This window comes from Thalia democratica, chromosome 7 (genome assembly GCF_965202585.1).
Source record: "Thalia democratica chromosome 7, ktThaDemo2.hap1.1, whole genome shotgun sequence".
NCBI classification, from domain to species: Eukaryota; Metazoa; Chordata; class Thaliacea; order Salpida; family Salpidae; genus Thalia; species Thalia democratica.
In genome coordinates, this window is record NC_139171.1 from 48,638,567 (window position 1) to 48,657,348 (window position 18,782).

Consider the following 18,782-nt stretch of genomic DNA (forward strand, 5'->3'; position numbering starts at 1 on the left):
GTAATGGAAAAACTGTAAAAGTTTTGTTAAATTTGCCTAAAAAAAACAATAACTTTATTGAAATAGTGTTTTTTAACCTTTTTAATATGTGCCTTCTATAAAGAACTATCTTATTTACCGTGATCCCTTATATATGAAGTGGTATAAAGTGCCTGACAGCTAAAAAAAAAATTTAAAAAAACAAGGTTGAACCCACCTTATGGACATAATTACAAACCAAATAGCAATTTCTTTAAGAAGTAAATAACAATTAACTGTCTTGTTGCATTTTTGTATTTATATTTACAAACCTTTAAAAACTTTAAGAACCATCGTGTATAAAAATAAAGTAAACAACAGACAGCTAACATATTTACAATACTATATTTTTCTTATATCAAATCAAATTCAATTTTATCATACGATTCTTACAACTAAATTAATCAAAGTTGATGTGTTCATCATCGAATGTCAAAGTTGTTTGTTTCAAAACTTGTACTACAAAAAACAGTCGCAACCTCTTAAATTCATTTATTTACGAAAAATTATCTACAAGAAAAAAAAAAAAACGCTAAACTAGCTCATGAGAACACTCAGCTGAACCAGCTTGTTCATGGTGATCTGAGGCAGAAGGTAAGGGAGCATCCCGGCGAAAGTCAGTAAATTTTTGGATCTTTCGCGCAAGCTTCCCATCATCAGTTGGTTCGACCTGTCATAATTAATTAAATACATTTCATGCAGTGTTTTTATTTGAATATTCATTGATCAACTGACTAAAGCCTGTCTGGTAGAACTATAACTATAAAACTATGTAATTAGAAATTAAACCAGAGTTTCTCCAAATCATTTCAAAAGTCGCTCCTTTTATTAAACATCGCCTCTTTACTAATTAATTTCTTATTTTATGGCCACGTTTTTAGTTATTGTCCCCTGATAACCAAAATCACCCTTAAAAGGGCGATGTTGCCCACTTTGGGAAACTCTGGATTAATAGAATGGTAACATTAAATTCATCTATAAAGTAATAATATGTTTGTTACATGAAAATACTCTATCATTTTACTATACTTTTCTTAAGAAAGATGAATATTTTATAGTTTGAATCTTATCTCAGGGTTAAAACTAAAATTAGTAAAATATCAAGCAAAAAGTTTTAAAAATTGCCTTTCAATAAGTTTTTACCACCAACCCAATTACTAAAATCGACCAAATTTATGTCACTTAGTGCGATATCACTTTGATAAACCCTGATTTAAACTAACTTGATTTAATTTAAAAGACTGCAACACTTTATCATTAAAAAAAAACATTCACAAAATGCTGTGATCAACAAAACAACATTTGAAAGAAATACTTGTTGGAGCTGCTGTACTGCTTGTTGATGAGAATCATGGTTGTGATCAAAATATCTCCGATGTTGGCTCTCACCTCCTCACATTGCAGCTTGAACTCTTGTACTTTACCGTCGACCTACATACAGCATTTACTTTTAAATTAAATAAATAAAAATCCATTTTCTTGGATTTAACTTATTAAGCGAGTTTTTACAACGAAAATGATATGAAAAACATTCGGTAACTTTTTAACACTTAAACAGTTCTAGCTTTGATATACATACAAGTTATTTATTTGCTAATTCTAAATCTCAAGTAAAAAAATACTTTTTTTTAATAGAAACCAGACAAAAAGTAATAATTTACAGCTAATCAAAAAGTAAGTTTAAAGTAAAAGCTGACTTGTTGCGAATAGATTGGTAGCAAGTCCAGCTCATTGATGACATCTAGTGCTTGTGTTACTTGGTCGTTATGGAAACAGTCGAAAAAAGAGCAAAGATCCAATAAAAGATACAAGGTTCTTGTTGCACTTTTGTTTGTTTTTACGGCCTAAGATACATAAAATTAAAAAAAAAAACCGTGTTGATACTGCATAAACAGTAAATCATAACTGTTTGTTACTAGTAAATTAATAAGAACTTTTAACTGAAAGTAAGGTTGTTACTGCTTAATTCAAAAAATGAACACAACTTTATTAAAAAATACTTTTCGATTTAGATTTACCTATAACATAAGTTTTAGCGGATTTTAGCGTTGAAACTTTTTATAAATCTCAATTCTTAAGTCAAAAAACATTAATAAAACATAATAAAGTAAATTTGTATCTAATCTTTTAAAATTTTATGTATAAACATTTTAATAAAATGAAGATAAGTATAGTACAAAAACTAAAGACAAATTTAGTAAAATATTTCAATATTGAAAACTAATTAAAAGAAAAACAAACTTGTTCACTGTATCTTTTAGCAATTGAAATTGAAAGTTTTTTTATTCTTTTCCGATCGGTATTTTTAGCATCCGAATATTTTATTACCGGACTGAGCATTCTGTTTCAAGGAGTATCATAAATAAATAAACTATAGCTACTAAAAGCAAAAAACCTATACAATCTTTAACAAAGTCTACTAAGTGAAATAAAAATGCAATACAAAAATAAACTTGTATTTAGATTAGTGTTTCTCAAGCCTGCACAGAGGTTTTGATAAGTGGTGAAAATTTTTAAGTAGGTATTACTTTACCGTACTTCATATTTTCAGAAACTTTTTTTGGTAGTTTTTTTTTGTAATGCTAAAAACAAAAACATATATAACAGCAATTTTTGTATAAAAATGAGTCTAAATAACAACTTATTGCGCACACAGTTTATTTAAATTCACTGTGCATTACTTTAAAAATACCTGAGAACCACTGGTTTAGATAAAATTTAATATTTATAATATTAGGCATACACAGGATGGTTACTTGTTTTTGCAAAATTTCTCCAGGTTGTTAAAAGTATATTTTTTGTCCATTACTAGTAGTAAATTAATCATAAGTTAAAAAAGGCACTTTATGATAAATTTAAACTACTTAAACGATACGTTATCACTATTATTTATCCTTAATTTTATTCTATTTCAATCTGTATTAGTATTTTGAATAAACTTCTTCAAAGTTTTTCTCATGATTGTTCAAAGTTTTTATGTTCATATATAACATAAATAGCCATACAATCTAGTTAAAATTTGTTGTTAGTTTTATTTTGATATTTTTTTTATCAACCAATTTATTTAAATAATATTTCAAAATTTACAACAACTAACATAAAGCTAAATAAAAATGAAATCAAGAACTTTAAACAAAATTATAAAGTACAAATAATTAAGATTTACAAATCGTTTTGTATTTCTACTTGTTTCACTTCGCACTTTTCTTTTACAACAGTTTTTTAGTGCACTAAAACTTTATTATTGAAAAACTTTACTTGTCTTCTATAAAACACAATGAATTTTTGAAAAACAGCAAATAAAATAAGACTTGCAAAATAAACTCTATGCATCAGTCAGAAATAGGTAATTGTTAAATGACTTTACATGGCATTCAAAACAATGGAAATGCGAGTAAAAAAGTAGTTTCATAAGTTTAAGTAATAATTTAACTAATCATTTATCAATTACTAATTAAAAACTTGTTGTATACTTATATTTAAGTCTAAAATTGACAGAATTTACAATTTTTATTAAACAAAACTTTTAAAAAATTAAAATTTTTAAAAATCCAGGTTTTACTAACGATTTTAGAACAAAATTCCAGGTTTTTTAACTATATTTTTAAAATAAATTGTCAAATTCCACGTTTTTCCAGGTTTTGTGACCACCCTGCGTAATTTTTTTTTCTTTGATTTAGCTCTAAAAGTTATCAACTACGTAAAAAAAGCATACCTGAACTTAACTGTTTAAAAAAACTAACTTGTTTAACAATTGAATGGCTCTATTATGATCTCCACACAAATCAAACAACAACACGGCGTCTTCATAGCATCCCTTTGATTCACTCTCTTTTGCTATCTGTTAACAAAGTTAGTGATTGTCAAAGTAAGAACGAGTGTATAAAAAAGCAAGATACGTAAAGTTTTAATTTTGTTACCAACAAAAAAATGCTGTATATTTTCATAGGTAGATTATAAGTTTTTCAACAAGACAACAACTTTAAATACCAAAGCTTTAGTTCAATACGATTTAATCTGCTTAATCAAATTATGTTTGATATTTCACTACTTTCACCTAAAAAACTTTGATAAGTAAAAATTAAAATATAATAAAAACTAGATTTTATGACTTTTTTTTTTTAATTTTGATCATGTTTTATTTTTTAATGATCTACACGCGTACAAGGAAATACTAACTTCAAAATTTGTAAGAAAAAAAAATTTGGACATTTTCTGAATTTCAAAAAACACTTTTAACTTTTTTATTTACTGAAAAAAATACTACATTCATTCGTATATTTTTAAACTGGGTTTCTTTTAATTTCTATTATTACATGATTAAAGACTTACTAAACACAAGACACTTAACTAAAATAAACTCAAAACATTAAACGAACATGAAGCTATAAGTATATATTAAAATACACAACATAACAGTACAAGAACATACATTGCTGATGATTTTAGCCGCGCCCCCACTGTCGTTACCACAATATTTGTCAATGAGACCGAGCTGCCTTGACCCGTCGGCGTTCAGCTTTCCCAATATCATTTCGTACTCGTTCGTGTCCGATATCTGAAAAAATCATGAATTTACTTTGACTTTCAAAATAACACCCAAAAGGTTTGATCAGTGTAATATACAACCAAAAAGTTTTAGGCAAAATTGGTATGTTTAATGATCGTTTTATGCGTTATTAGAAAAACCATAAAATAATCAAAACCAATTTCTAATAGATGTAAAAATAAAAAACAGTTTTAGAAAAAAAAAACATCAACGAAAATACAAACTTAATTACATTCGAAACAAGCTTACGCAGGATTGAACTCTCAAAGTTTAAAAATGACTGTAAAAATCAAAATATGTTTTCAGCTTAATTTAAAGAAATTCAAATTAATCACTTAAGTATTTAAAAAAGTTCTTGATTTAAAAAAAATTTAAAGCCGAAATTTTAAACTGCATCTTTAAAACGAAAAATTAATTACTAAATTTTGAATACTTATGATAAACAAACTTCGATTTTTTTTAACAACTGCTTATAGCATAAGTTATATGTATAATGATTTATTAATAAGTTTTTTGTATACTTAACAATTGCATATTCCTGAACTTCGGACAGAAAATAAAACGGAGTTTATTTTAAAAACTAAAAGTTAAACAACATGATTTTTATTTAACATGTATGATAAACCGTGGTACTTACTTTATAATTGCTAAAATACTATACTACTGTATGAATAGTATATTTTAATTTTTTTAGTCAGTTATAAAGTATAAGTTTAAAAATCTAAAGCAGATCACAAAAAAAAAATCTGGTACATTCAGTATGTTTCTTATAAAAGGCTGCTGACCCCTGACTTAGACGAATATACAATTTATTGAATTAAGCTACCAAACTGACCAGTTTAGTGACGCACTTGTAAAACAAAGACTGGGTGGTGTTATTGTCAGCGGTGGTGGTGATGTCTCGCAACAAATAGAAGTAGTTGAGCGCCTGCCTGCAGTCTGTAGACTTGAAATTCACAGTATACAGCATCAGCAGCCTAGCTATGTTCAGTTCGTCCGTCTTCGTTCTGCGGCAAATTGTGACATTTAAATATAGAGATAAAGTTTTTATTGGTGTGTTTAAAGATTCAATTTTTAGCAAACCAATTTGTGTTTCAGAATATATTAACACTGTAAAAAATTTTACGTTAAAAAGACATTTGTGAAAAAAGTGGTTATCAAATTACAAACACCTTGCATGTTTAATTGAAGTGCCGTAAATTTAAATAATATTTTCATCACATTAATATAAACCAAAGAAAGTTATTATCTAAACTATTTTTAACAAACACATCACACTCATTAAATCGCTTCGCATTTCTACACACCACAATTACACTTACATCGCCAGCGCGTCTTGGCTCTTGGTGAGCAGCTTGTAGTGGACGTTTGCGGGAGTGAGCAGCATTCCGCACGAGTGCAGCGCGATTCCGATGTGAACGGCGTGCACCTTGAAGCTGTCGTGCCTGTAGAGGTACTCTATCGCCGACTCGAACTGGCACGTCAGGAACAGAACCTGTTGGTCAACTTTGTAATAAAATATATTACAAGGTTTGTAGCACTTAATTACATGAATTTATTAATTTTTAATACAACAAGCTTTTTATTAAAATATAGTGATGCTTACTGAATCGCAAAAAAAAAGTTACAAATTATACGGTTTTAAGAAATTAGTATTGTATATAATAATTAATAAAAAATATATCTAACCTTGAAATATAGAAGGGGGTCAGATTTAAAGTGATTCTCTCCATAATCTTCAGAGAGTATCTTTTGCAATTTTATCAGAGACAAAGAATCGTAGTGGGACGAATCTTCAATCACTACCTTTTGAAAAAATTTTGTTTACTAAGTAGTAGAAAAATGAGTCGTGATCAAAAGTAGTGTAAATTTTTGTAGTTTTGAGGCAATAGCTTATTAAAAATAAGTCTTTTTGGACAAAAAATACAACTTAATGATTAATTTAAGTTTGAAAAACTTCTCAACTTCAATACTTAGTTGTATTTCTTACAAAATTTTAGGAAGTGTGTTTAAAAACTATTTTGATACTCAGTTTAAAAAATAATCAAGAAAAGAAGCATTAGAGTTTCTCATAAAAACTTTCTTTAATTGAATGATAATATCATAATGTAACAAACATACTTGGCACAACTTGATCCACATATAATCTTCAGTTGCTTTTGCAACTTCTCCATGTACATCGCTAATATCACATTTACCTAGAAAATTGTAAAAAATTAACGGGATACTATTAGAAGTAAAATTTCTTTTTTATAAAGTGAAAAAAATAAGGAATTTTACAAACGGTACTATTTCAAATTAAGATTGGAGACCCTTTTATTAAGGTACAAATAAAATAAGAAAATGCTTTAATTACATATCTTACTAATTTAATTAAAGTATTGATTTAATGACAAAAATAAGTTAAATTTTCATTTTACTTCCTACGAATTGATACAAACCACTTGGCCATAAGTTTTCGCAAAAGTCGTTTATAGCTCTTTTTACACGAGCATAATACAAAATTTTTAAAAACTTAGTGAACACTTTAAATGTTCGCTATAGCTGTGATGATTATTGAAATAAATTATAAAACTACCGATGATGGAGTATACGGCAAGTTTGTAAGGGTTGTGAGTGGAACTGAACTGCTTTCTGTATGCCACTCTCAGATTGCTTTCGCTTGATGGGCTCAACTTTCCGTTTTCTTTGTACTCCTAAAAAACATCTCAAGTTTAGTTTTATTTCTTTAACTTACTTCAAACATGGTGTGTGTTATAAATTTACTAAAACAGCAAAATTGCGCTCTTATGCAAATAAAAGCACCTTATAAAATTATACATAAAAATTTTGTATAGAATAAAAATGTGAGGAATTTTTCAACTAAACTACGTGTTCTCAACAAAAATTATATACCAACTTATTAGAGTTGTATGGTCTTAATCATCTCTTGATAAAAAACTAAAATTGTATACTAAGTTTACTCAAACACAAACAGAAATGTGTAAGGCTACGAAAAAAAGTACTTCAGTCAAATAAAGAAAGTCGAATCCTAAAAAATTAACAAATTTAACAGTATAAACACAATGGTATGGTAAAATAAAACTAAATTACAACAAATTATTTCAGTGCAGCCATCGAAAATCAAAAACAATAATTGAAAATAAACTAACAACGAGCCAAGTGTACAGGTTGGGCATGACGTGCTGGTGACCGGTCATGGACTCGCAAGCCGCGCTCACGTCGCCACACCTCAAGCAGTAGAACACGACCTTCCACAGCGACAACTCGTCCACCTTGTCCGGGTCGTCCTGCGTTACTGAAGCATTAGCAAAGACCACACTCGTGTGTGGAAATGTATCAATAAAAAAGGAATAGGGTTTTTTTGACAACAAATACTTATAAAAAAAAATTACTGCTTTTAAACACCTCTTTTTGTTTTATTTATTTGATAGCTTTAGTTTAGTTAGAGTGAGATTTTAACAACGTTTTCAACAAACTTAACTAAAAATTCATAATATAAATTTAAAAAATTGTAGAATCAATTACAGGTATCATTCATATAAATACATTTTTTTGTCTTTAACATATTTCTTTATATTTAAAACTTACATATTGTTCATTTTGATGTTGAGTTAGCTTGAGGAAGCTTTTGACGAGGTTCAGGCAACCGAGGTGGCCTCCAGGCTGAGAAAACTGCGCTTGTTCGAACACGCATCTGTACAAAAAAATCAATATGGAACTTGAGGTTTTATGATGAGATATAAAAATGTTTAACAAAGGCATAAACCATTTGGTTTAGACAAAACATGAATGAAGTAATTAATTAGTTTTGAAGTCACTATTAACGTTTTATAATACAGAGTTGCCAAAAGTTTTTTGAAAATTTATATCAGGTTTGTTTTTGGCTCCATTTTTAATAAAACGTTCAAATTAAATTTAAAAACTGTGTTAAGTAGTATAACAATATTAAAAAGATTATGTAAAGCTACTTTAAATGTGTTTAAGGGCATAGGGGGGGGGGTAAATACCCTTTTTTGGTTTTTGATTTTAGTTTATATAGTTTTTACTAAGCTACAAGATGCTTTTTACAGATTTAAAAATTCAAAATAATTTTTGAGATATAGCCGGTCAAAGTTGGAGGCAAACTTAAACGGTTCCATATGGGAGGCGCAAACTAAAACGGCAAAAATAGACTATTTCACTAAAAATCTATCTTCTCCTACGTTTTTTGAGATAACTACCTCAAACTTTCAGGAAATGTTTCTTGATATATTTAGAAAATTCTGTCGGAAGAAATTTTTAAAAATAGAAAAATAAAAATTTTAATTAAAAATAAACAAAAAATAAACATTTTTTTTTATAGAATTTTTAGTGAAAAAGAGTAAAATTTTCTTCTTAAAAAAGAGTGTTAAATTATGTTAACAAGGGTAATTTGACTAAATTAAAATATTTTTTGTGTCTTAAAAAATGTACAGAAAGTTTTTTTTTTCATACTGATTTTTTTCGTTCAGGTGTTTATAAATTTAGCAAATTTATATAAGAATTAAACTTAATTAAGATGCAACAATGTAACAAACATATTGTCCTTAATATTACTCGAATAAACTATCTCTATAAGTAACTATAATGGTATTTAAAATTTTAAATAATCTAAACTTTGACTACTATGTAATTCAGTATGAGTTTAGAAAAGTATAACAGATAATTCAGAACAGTGTAGATCTATATTTTTTGTTATAATAAACTTTCACTTCAAGAGTTAAAGCAAACTATCATTACTAAAACTCACTTAAGAAGTCTAAATCACTGCACACAGACTAACTACATTGAAGTTGGGTATACAACACTGATATTTTCAAACAGAGAACAACTGTCAACTAAAAACATGGTGCTGTACCAACAACGAAAAAATTCTTCAACAATACAAACTTTCTCATGTACTCGAGGAAACTTTCTTCGAGGTGACGGCGGGCGCTGCTGATCAGAGACAGCATGGTCGACGGCGAGTTCCTCATTTTCGACACTGAAGACATCTTGTCCGTTGACTTCACCATGCATCCTATCTGTTTGTAAAATTACATTAGTATCTCTTTGAAGAAAAGGCATAATAGGGAATTTGCTAAAACTTGTGGAAACTTGAGTTATAGTATTAAAAAATGTTGTTTTCAATTTTATTTGTTACATATAAAGTGTTTAGTTAGTAAACTACATAAAAAAACAGATTATAGTATTAAACAAGCTAAGTTGTTCTATTCAAAATAAAACTAAAAGTTAGAAATACTGCAGAGCAGATTTTTTTTTTAACTGACACTAAGACTATTTATATCTATACTATTAATATAAGCATTACTATACGATCAAACTAAGTAACAAACGTAAGATCTTACCATTTTCCAAACAGTAGCAATGTTGGTCAAGTTTGCTTTTTCAGCAACTTCCAAGAACAAGTCGACAATGTGAGTTGAAGAAACGTTTCCGCTGATCACTTGGTCGTTGTACTTGTTCAGCTGTTCACACAAATTTTTTTCAATATTTGATGTTACGAGACATAATTTTAAAGTGGTATAAGACTAGACTTGCCAAATCAAACAACTTTTCATTTGTTTTAACATTTTCTAAATTATTTTACGAGACCACTGCACATTGAAATTGTATTTAAAAAAAAGATAGCTTGTTAGAACGGCTACATTTAGTACAACTTTATTTCTAGCAATTATGACTAGTTTTTTGTAAAAAAAAACTTTTTGAGAAAAGGGGGCGCTGGAATAAATACTCTAAATAATAAATACTTGTATATCAATTTATACTTAATAAAAAAAAGTCCAATGAGATTAATTTATAAACCATATTTTAGTTTATACTTTTTTATTAAACAAAATAACTTGTGTAATAACTGCATATTTGTTCAACAAAGACATTAAAATAAGTCTGAAATACCGCCTTAAAACCACAAAAAACCTGATTGGCGTAGAGAAGCTGGACTTGGGTCATGGACGACTTGACGGTGGAGCTTTCGTAGTCTGACGTCACGGTGACGTTGTTGACGGCGTCAACGACGTTGGAGGTGAAGTTGAGATTGTGCTGGCTCCTGTCTCCGCTTCCCAGCAGCTGCGTCATTATCTGCTGCCGGTCCTGCTCGAACTCCCGCAACCGCATCTGAGTGAATAAAATAAAAGAGTTTTGCTCTGACGATTTCAGCTCAGTATGTAGTTGATATATTATAATGTTGAAGACTTTGATGAGTATAAAATATATTTTTAAGAGCAGATGAGTCTTGAAAGGGACGAGGTCTCAGATTAGGTATACAAGATACACTTAATTTTGTATACTATATTTATATTTTTTATTGGTGTTTTTTAATAGTTATAATGACTATGTTTTAATAGTTCGCAGATTGACATATGGACTGTTGTTCATGGTCGTGTGGTGAAGTCCAAAGCAAATTTATAAACTGATGGATTGGTGAAACTCAAAGACATAATTAAAGCAAATGAAATAACAGTCATTTATAAAATTTAGCTATTAGTTTCTATTTTTAAATATTTACAGATAAATATATTTTTGGTGTATTAATATTATCATAAGCTAATCTTAAGTCAAGTTTAAAGTAAAACATGTAAGCTCACACAAAATACAAGCACTACATAACAAATTTTAATTCTCACAAGAAGTCAATTACTAAAACAATCATGGAAATAAATATTACTTGAGTTTTGATCCTATTTAGTAATAAGTTGTACAACAATTTTTCAACTAAAAAAAAAACTTAAAGTTGAGTAAAGTTCTTTATATAGGTTAAGTTATCTAAAAGCCTATCAACAAAATTCATGATTAAGTAGCTTTGAAAAACCTTAAACTTTAAATTTTTAAAGAAAAATATATGTATACGTAACTATATTTTAATAATCTACAAACTATTTAAAGTAAAAAAAGTTGTATAAAATGTTTAAAATTATCAAATCTTTTTGTGTGTACTAAAATTTTATTTGATTTAATTTACTACATGTTAAGGATAAGATTAAGGCTAAGGTCATTTTATTAGATGGTGAAATGTAAAAACACAACTGTTCACTATTCTTAAATTTTAAATACTTATAGAAAATAACTTGCTAAAACTTGTGAAAAAATGTGGATTGCACGAAGAAAGATCGAAACACTTTAAGCTGAAGTATAAGGCAAACCATTTTCAAAATCATACTAAGAATGAATTTTGAAACTATTTAAATTAGAAACATAAACAAGTACAAAACACTTACGAAATAAAGAACTGAACTAGATTAAAAATAAAAGAAAAAAGTGGTTTAATCTAATCAAGAAACAAATTTATTAATGAAGGTTAATTAATTTATGATAACCTAACTTAAAATTTCACCATGAAATTGTAGTAAACATTTTTAGCATATAATCTTTAAGTAAGAAAATGTCTTATCTAATTTTTTTTAAAGTTCTATTATAATATATATTAGAAAAAAATTATGAATGTAAAGTGTACATTTCAACATAAACTAACTTTTGCATGCCTTTCTTCAGCTATTTTGAAGGTTTTTTGCTTTTGTTCTTCTAATAGTGATAAAATAATTGCTTGCCTCTCATTTTGCAGATACCCTTTATTTTAAATAAAGCTTAAACAAAAGAGTTAGCTAAAACTTTGTTACTTTTAAAAGTAAAAGAATATGTATCTTTTTAAATTAAACAACTAATTTTTTTCAAGAAACATCTTACTTTGATACAATAACACTTAGGATAAACTTCTTTTAATTGCACAGTGGGCTGGCAAGCGATAATTTACTTTTTTGGTGGATAGATATTAACATGACTTAATCTAAAACATTGTTCAAAAAGTTAAGCTTCTTCTTGTCATTTTATTTTTTAATTTAAGTTTTAGAAGTTATGTAAGTTTAAATGCGGACTATTTTTGTTAACTTTTTGTTCAAAATTTACCCAAATATTTCTTAACTCTATTTTTAAACAGAAGCTTGCATCAAGTATACAAAATCATATGATGATATACTCGTATATACATTTATTATTTACTACATTTACTCTTTTTACTTTTTGTACCTGATATGGCATATTTTGGATCAAAAAAAAATTCAAGTGTTTTAAAAATTAAAAAGTTTTGAATTTCTTAAATTACTTTTAATTTTTTAAACTTAAGGGTGCTTTTAGGGCAATTTTAAGGAAGACTCGGGGTCATATAACTTTTAAAAAAATTCTCAGACTGGAGCACATATAACATAAAGGGAACGGGTCTAAATAGAACAAACACAAAATTACACGAGTGCATAAAATTGCACAGAGCTACTTTTGCACGAGAGCTCAAAATTGCACAAAGACTTTTTCGCACCAAGGATCAATTTTGCACGAAGGGTCATTTTTCCATGAGAGTAAAAAAACAGAAAATATATATATATATATAAAATACAAAAAAAAATTAAAAGATAAATTAATAAAAAAACAAAAATAAAAAAAAAGTTACTGACCGAGGGTAAGGGTTAGGGATAGCAGTGATAGTAAAAATAAAAAAATTACTAATTACATTTATTATATAAAAAATGTATAATAACTAAAATGAAAAAAAAGCTACCGACCAAGGGTAAGGGTTAGGGGTAACAGTGATAGTAAAAAAAATAATAACAAGTTACTGACTGAGGGTAAGGTGTAAAATTGATAGTAAAAAATAAATTAATTAAAATGATAATAATAAATAAAATAAATAAACAAATTATTAATAAAAAAATTAATTTAACCCTGCAAATTTGTCTGCTTGTGCAAAAAAGTCTTCGTGCAATTTTTTCCCTCGTGCAATTTTGTACGCTCATACAAATTTCAAAGCTACCCAACATAAAAGCTACAAAAACTGATAAATTTTGAATTTTAGCCTGCAAACTTTTCTTTAGCAATTTTTTTTTTAATTCTTAGTTAAAAATATCTAAATTCTTGAGTTTTCAAACTACTCATTTAATTTTTTCAATATACAATATACCATACTTAAGAAAACTAGTTAAAAAGAATATTTATAGATATGTAACTCAGTTAGTTTTGTGTAGTTTACTGTGTGTGCCAAAATATTCATTAAAAAATGTATGAAAAAAAAATCATAAATCAAAAACTGCAAAAACATGCACCTAATAAATAGAAATCATTAAGAATTTTTATTAAAAATATTACATCATCTTAAGTAAAAGTTATTTATAAATAATTATTTTATTAACCAATTAAAATATCAAAATTATAAACTTTTAAAATTTGATTGTGTGTTTATTTCCTTTTTTTTTTGGTATAGCATAGCAAAATTGTGCATTATAAAGATTATTTTGGTTTTTCAGTAACAAACATACCTTCTTAAAAAATTTTTACAAATGTTTAAACTGTAGTTTTTATAAGTTTTAAAATATTATATAATGTTATTTTGACTATAAAAGAGAAATGTAGGACTAAAATGCATAAAATCTTTGATTAAAATCTTTTGACCTCTTTCTTTTTACTATGATATTAGTACTATACTTGATAATTTATTACTTTTGAGAAAAAACAATTACTAAGTTTGACCGCAGAGCTCTCCCTTGTGGATAGATTACTGTGTCCTATTTATTTGTTTTGAACTCTATAGTTAGTACTATACTACCATTAAATAATAATTTAACTAACTTTGTATTATGAGTTTCAAATATAAATATATAATTTGTTTCAAATTCTATATAAACTTATTTTAAATTTGACACTATTTAAGTGTTATCTGCTTAAAAATTATAGACTTCGTTTTAAGAGAACTATTTTAATAAAAGTAATTAATATTTTAAAATAAACACTGGACATCTTGTGAGAAGAATTTTAAGAAGAAGACAATTATTAAGGGCATAGGGGGTAAAACACTTTTTTTTTGAAACATAGTTTGTGTTTTTTACACAATTAATTACGCTACCAGTTACTTTTTACCGCTTGTTAAAATTCAAAGTAACTTTTGAGACATAAGCGATCAAATTTAGATGGATTAGTAGGCACAAACTAAAAACTCAAAATTAGACTATTTCACTAAAAATCTATCTCCTCCTTTAGTTTTAGAGCAATTCTTTTAAAACTTTCTAAGAGTGATTTTTAATAAATTTTGTACAACTTGTAAAAACTTTTTTTTTGTTTTGGTTAAAAATAAAATCTTATAAAAAATAAACAAAAAAATGGATTTTTTTTTATTACAGTCATAACTTTTTTTAAGTATTTTCTTAAAAATCTACTTTCTACAAGTTGTTTGTAACATCATCAAGAAAAAAAACATCTCCTGAAAATTAAAGTAAATTGTTTTAAAAATGAAGGAGAAGATATATATGTAGTGAGCTTTTTTTAATTTCAAAAATAGGTCTTGAAAATTTTTGATTTCATACAGTTGTATTGGATTTTTTTTTACAAAACTGAATATATCTCAAAAGATAATATATATTTTTTGTATAAAAAGTAATTTATTGAAAAATATGAAAAAATACTTGCTTTCAAACAAGAGCCAAAGCTAATTTTTCTAAAAAAAAATGTTGGAAAACTCCCTATGCCCTTAACAAATGAACAATGTACACAAAATAAAAAAAAAACTTTTTTAACTTAAAAAAATTATAAAAATGTACAGTTTCAAATTTTTATAAAAAGAAAAACTGTTTACTTATCTATTAAAGAATTAATTAACTTTAATTTAGCTAACGCAACAGATGTTTTTTTGATGCAAAGTTTAATAAAATATTTTTTTTGCATATACCCAGGCACCAAAGTAACCATAGAAGTTTGTGTTTATAAACATCTAATCAGCAACTAGGGTTGCCACTCTGAGATTTTTCAAATCCTTAAAATTAATAAAAACCAAGTTATTTAACAAAATTGCTTATGAAATAAATATTGCAACTAAGTCAACAAAATACAATTTAAAATTTATAAAAACTGACAAATATTTTTAAAAATCTTGCAACTATCCTGAGTTTTTTATAAAAAAGCAAAACTATCCTGATTAAGCTTGAATTTAAAAAATTCAAAGTATGGTCTGTCCTGATTGCGTGGCAACACTGGACACCAGTTAAAACAATGTAGCTAATATTATTTTATAATAAAACTATACAAGTATACAAATTTCACATTTACTCTTTTTTAACACACAAATATTTAAACCATTTGAGAAAAAAAATTAACCTTTTATATCAGTGTCACAAGTTGTTGCAAGCACATTAGCAATAACTTCAGGCGCTGAAGTAAGTGATTTTAATCGATCTGAAATTTCAGGTGCTTCCTGTCCTTTGGAGCAGAGAAGAAGTGAAGCTTTCACCTAAGTTTAAAATACTGCTTAAAATGGTTATTTTGAGATTTTATTAAATAAAAAAAATTGGGGAGTTTAAAGTACTTTAAAAAAATAAATAAGGTGAGTTATTCTTTTTAAGAGTGAAATTATTTTTTTTGAAAAAATTGAAATAAAAAAAATTTACTCTATATTTTTCAAAATGAAATAAAAATATCTATTTAGATAAAAAATTTAATCAACAATCATATTATCATGTAAATGAAATAATAAGTTAAAAAGCAAAATTTAGAAAAACAAAAATTCTACTTTTTATAATAATGCTAGAAAAAAACTGAGCCTACTTTGGCATTGTCTTGTGAAGCAACTTTTGCACACAGCTGATCTCCTGCGTTTAAAAGTTGTTGAATGTTTCTTTGTACACGAGGGAGTTCTCCATTGTTGTCTAGACCCGTATTTAGTGATTCAGCTTGTTGAAAAAGGTCCTCAAAATTTGCTGAAGTCATGAAAACTTGTTTTTGTTAATAAAACCTAAATTTTCATTGTAAATAACAATTGCTTACGCTATCTAAGTACGTAGGCTTATTCTGCTACAGATTACATCTAATTAGACTTACAAAGAAATGAAAGTAATCTATTTGCTATATAAATAAAAATAGCTTAATCTTCGACTATATATTAAGTTTCCAATTTATATTATATCAATATAATTTATTTTAGTTTAAGTTTTAAAGAAACTTACAACACACATATATTTGTTTTTCCTTAAATAAAGTGTGGTTGCCACTCTTCAAAACAGAAAATTATTAATATATACTTAAATTTAAATAAATATGAACTGAAACAAGGGCATAACAGTAAATACAAATTTGCTTTCAAAAATGTTGAAAATAAAATATTAAAAGAATGATACTTTTGTTTGAATGAAACAGTACAAAAAAAAGTTTATATAAAATCAGGGATGCCACTCTTTGAGTCAGAAAGACTGCCCTGAGTGACCTTTAACAGCCCTGAGTCATCCTGAGTATTTCCTCATCCTTTAAAAAAATTATAAAAACTTTTCAAAATCATAAAAATCAAGTTCTTAACAAAACTGGCTATAAAATAATTAAATATCAAAACTAAATCTCATTCAGAATCTAGAAATAAAAGTAACCTGAAATTTTTATAAACCTTAAAACTATTTTGAGTTAAATAAAATAAAAAACATTCTGAGTCAGTCTAATTTTAAAAAACAAATTAAAAATATCCTGCGTTATACTGACTGATCTTGAGATTTTCAAAAAATTTGAATTATCCTGAGTATCCTAATGTGTGGCAACTCATTATATGTATAATAATAAAAGATAAATCAAAAAAGAAATTATAAATTAATCAAAAAACAGCCTGATTTTGTAAAAAAAAAAAATTAACTAGCTTGAGTTAATTAAACTAGCATGAATCAGTTAAAGTTTTTCATAAATTTCAAAAAAATTCAAATTTGCCTAATATTTGAAAAAAAAAATCAAACTACCCTGTGTGTGTCTTAACAACAACATAAAATCAAAAAATTAAACTAGGAAAAATATCAAAACTAGCCTGGGTTTATAAAAATATTATATAAAACAAGTCTGTATCAGCTGAAGATTTTAAGGAAATTCAAAATAGCTTGAGTTTTTCAAAAATATTGAACTAGATTGAGTATCATGAATAGCTTTAGTGTTTGGCAAACCTGTAATAATTAAAAAAAAAACAGCAGGAGTTAAAATATACGCTTGCACACTCTATGTTTTCTATAAAATAATTGGTGTCTCTTTGCTCTACATTTTCCTAGGCTACCAAAGTGTTTTAGTTGTCTATGTAAAGAATTTTTATTATTTGAAATGGCTGTAATTTGAATATCCATAAATTTGAGTAAAAATAAAACAGTTTCAATAGAGTATAACATTGAATAAAATGTACACAAAATTTTAGTTATATTTGTATAGAAGACAGTGGGTAGTAGCCAACAACACTGGCAACTAGAATATATAACCCAATAACATATCAGTTGATTTTTTTTTTTTTTCGAACCTTATGATTCAGTATAAAATATTAGACAGATTTAATATTAAGTTATAATAATTCTTCTTGTCATCTTTATTACCATATTGTTAACCAAAACTCTGAGTAGTTAATGTTTTAAGGGCATGGGGGGGTTTATCACTTTTTTTGAAATTTGATCTTATTTCATATAGTTTTTACTAAGCTACAAGATGCTTTTTACAGATTTAAAAAATTCAAAATAATTTTTCAGATATAGCCGGTCAAAGTCGGAGGCAACAATAGGATCCTTGTGGAAGGTGCAAACTAAAACCACAAATAACTAGAAATCACTAAAAATCTATCTTCTCCTACATTTTTGGAGATAACTACCTCAAACTTTTAGGAAATGTTCCTTGCAATATTTAGAAAATTCTGTTGGAACAAAATTTGAAAAAATTAAAAAAAAAAACTTTATAACAAAGAAAAACATAAAAAAAAACTGTTTTTTTTGTTTCTTTTTTATATAAAATTTTTAACGTAGGAGAAGATAGATTTTTAGTGATTTCTAGTTATCCCACAAGGATCTTATTGTTGCCTCCGACGTTGATCAGCTATATGTCAAAAATTATTTTGAACTTTTATAATCTGTAAAAAGCATTTTGTAGCTTAGTAAAAACTATAGAAAATAAAATCAAAAACCAAAAAAGAGTGTTTAACCCCCCTATGCCCTTAATAAAACACATGTTTCAATAAAAAAAAAAGTATTTAAAGTCAAAAAGCTAAAAAAAAAACTTAAGTCAGCTTGAGTTTTTTCAAATAAACTCAATCAAGACTTAATTTGCCTGAGTTTATTTTAATTTTGAAGTAGCCTAAGTGTGTGGCAACATTGACAATTTAGCTGCATTACCATACTAAGAACTCTTTTCTAACTTTGACTTTTAAAAGACTGTGTTCTTT

General features: G+C 26.8%; 1 protein-coding gene across 1 annotated transcript; it reads right to left on the reverse strand.

Annotated features, from left to right (window-relative positions):
- Positions 1 to 497: 497 nt before the first annotated feature.
- Positions 498 to 16,346, reverse strand: LOC145840293 (nuclear pore complex protein Nup93-like). Its single transcript, XM_082947493.1, has 19 exons — positions 16,166 to 16,346; positions 15,719 to 15,851; positions 12,060 to 12,154; positions 10,508 to 10,705; positions 9,937 to 10,056; positions 9,479 to 9,612; positions 8,159 to 8,264; positions 7,720 to 7,857; positions 7,146 to 7,263; positions 6,689 to 6,765; positions 6,257 to 6,373; positions 5,890 to 6,062; positions 5,403 to 5,574; positions 4,451 to 4,576; positions 3,762 to 3,859; positions 2,260 to 2,359; positions 1,716 to 1,862; positions 1,334 to 1,449; positions 498 to 688 (listed from the first exon to the last, which is right to left on the reverse strand). Exons 1-19 carry the CDS (start codon positions 16,325 to 16,327, stop codon positions 556 to 558), a joined length of 2,463 nt encoding a protein of 820 aa, XP_082803619.1. The 5' UTR covers positions 16,328 to 16,346; the 3' UTR covers positions 498 to 555.
- Between the last annotated feature and the right edge of the window lie 2,436 nt (positions 16,347 to 18,782).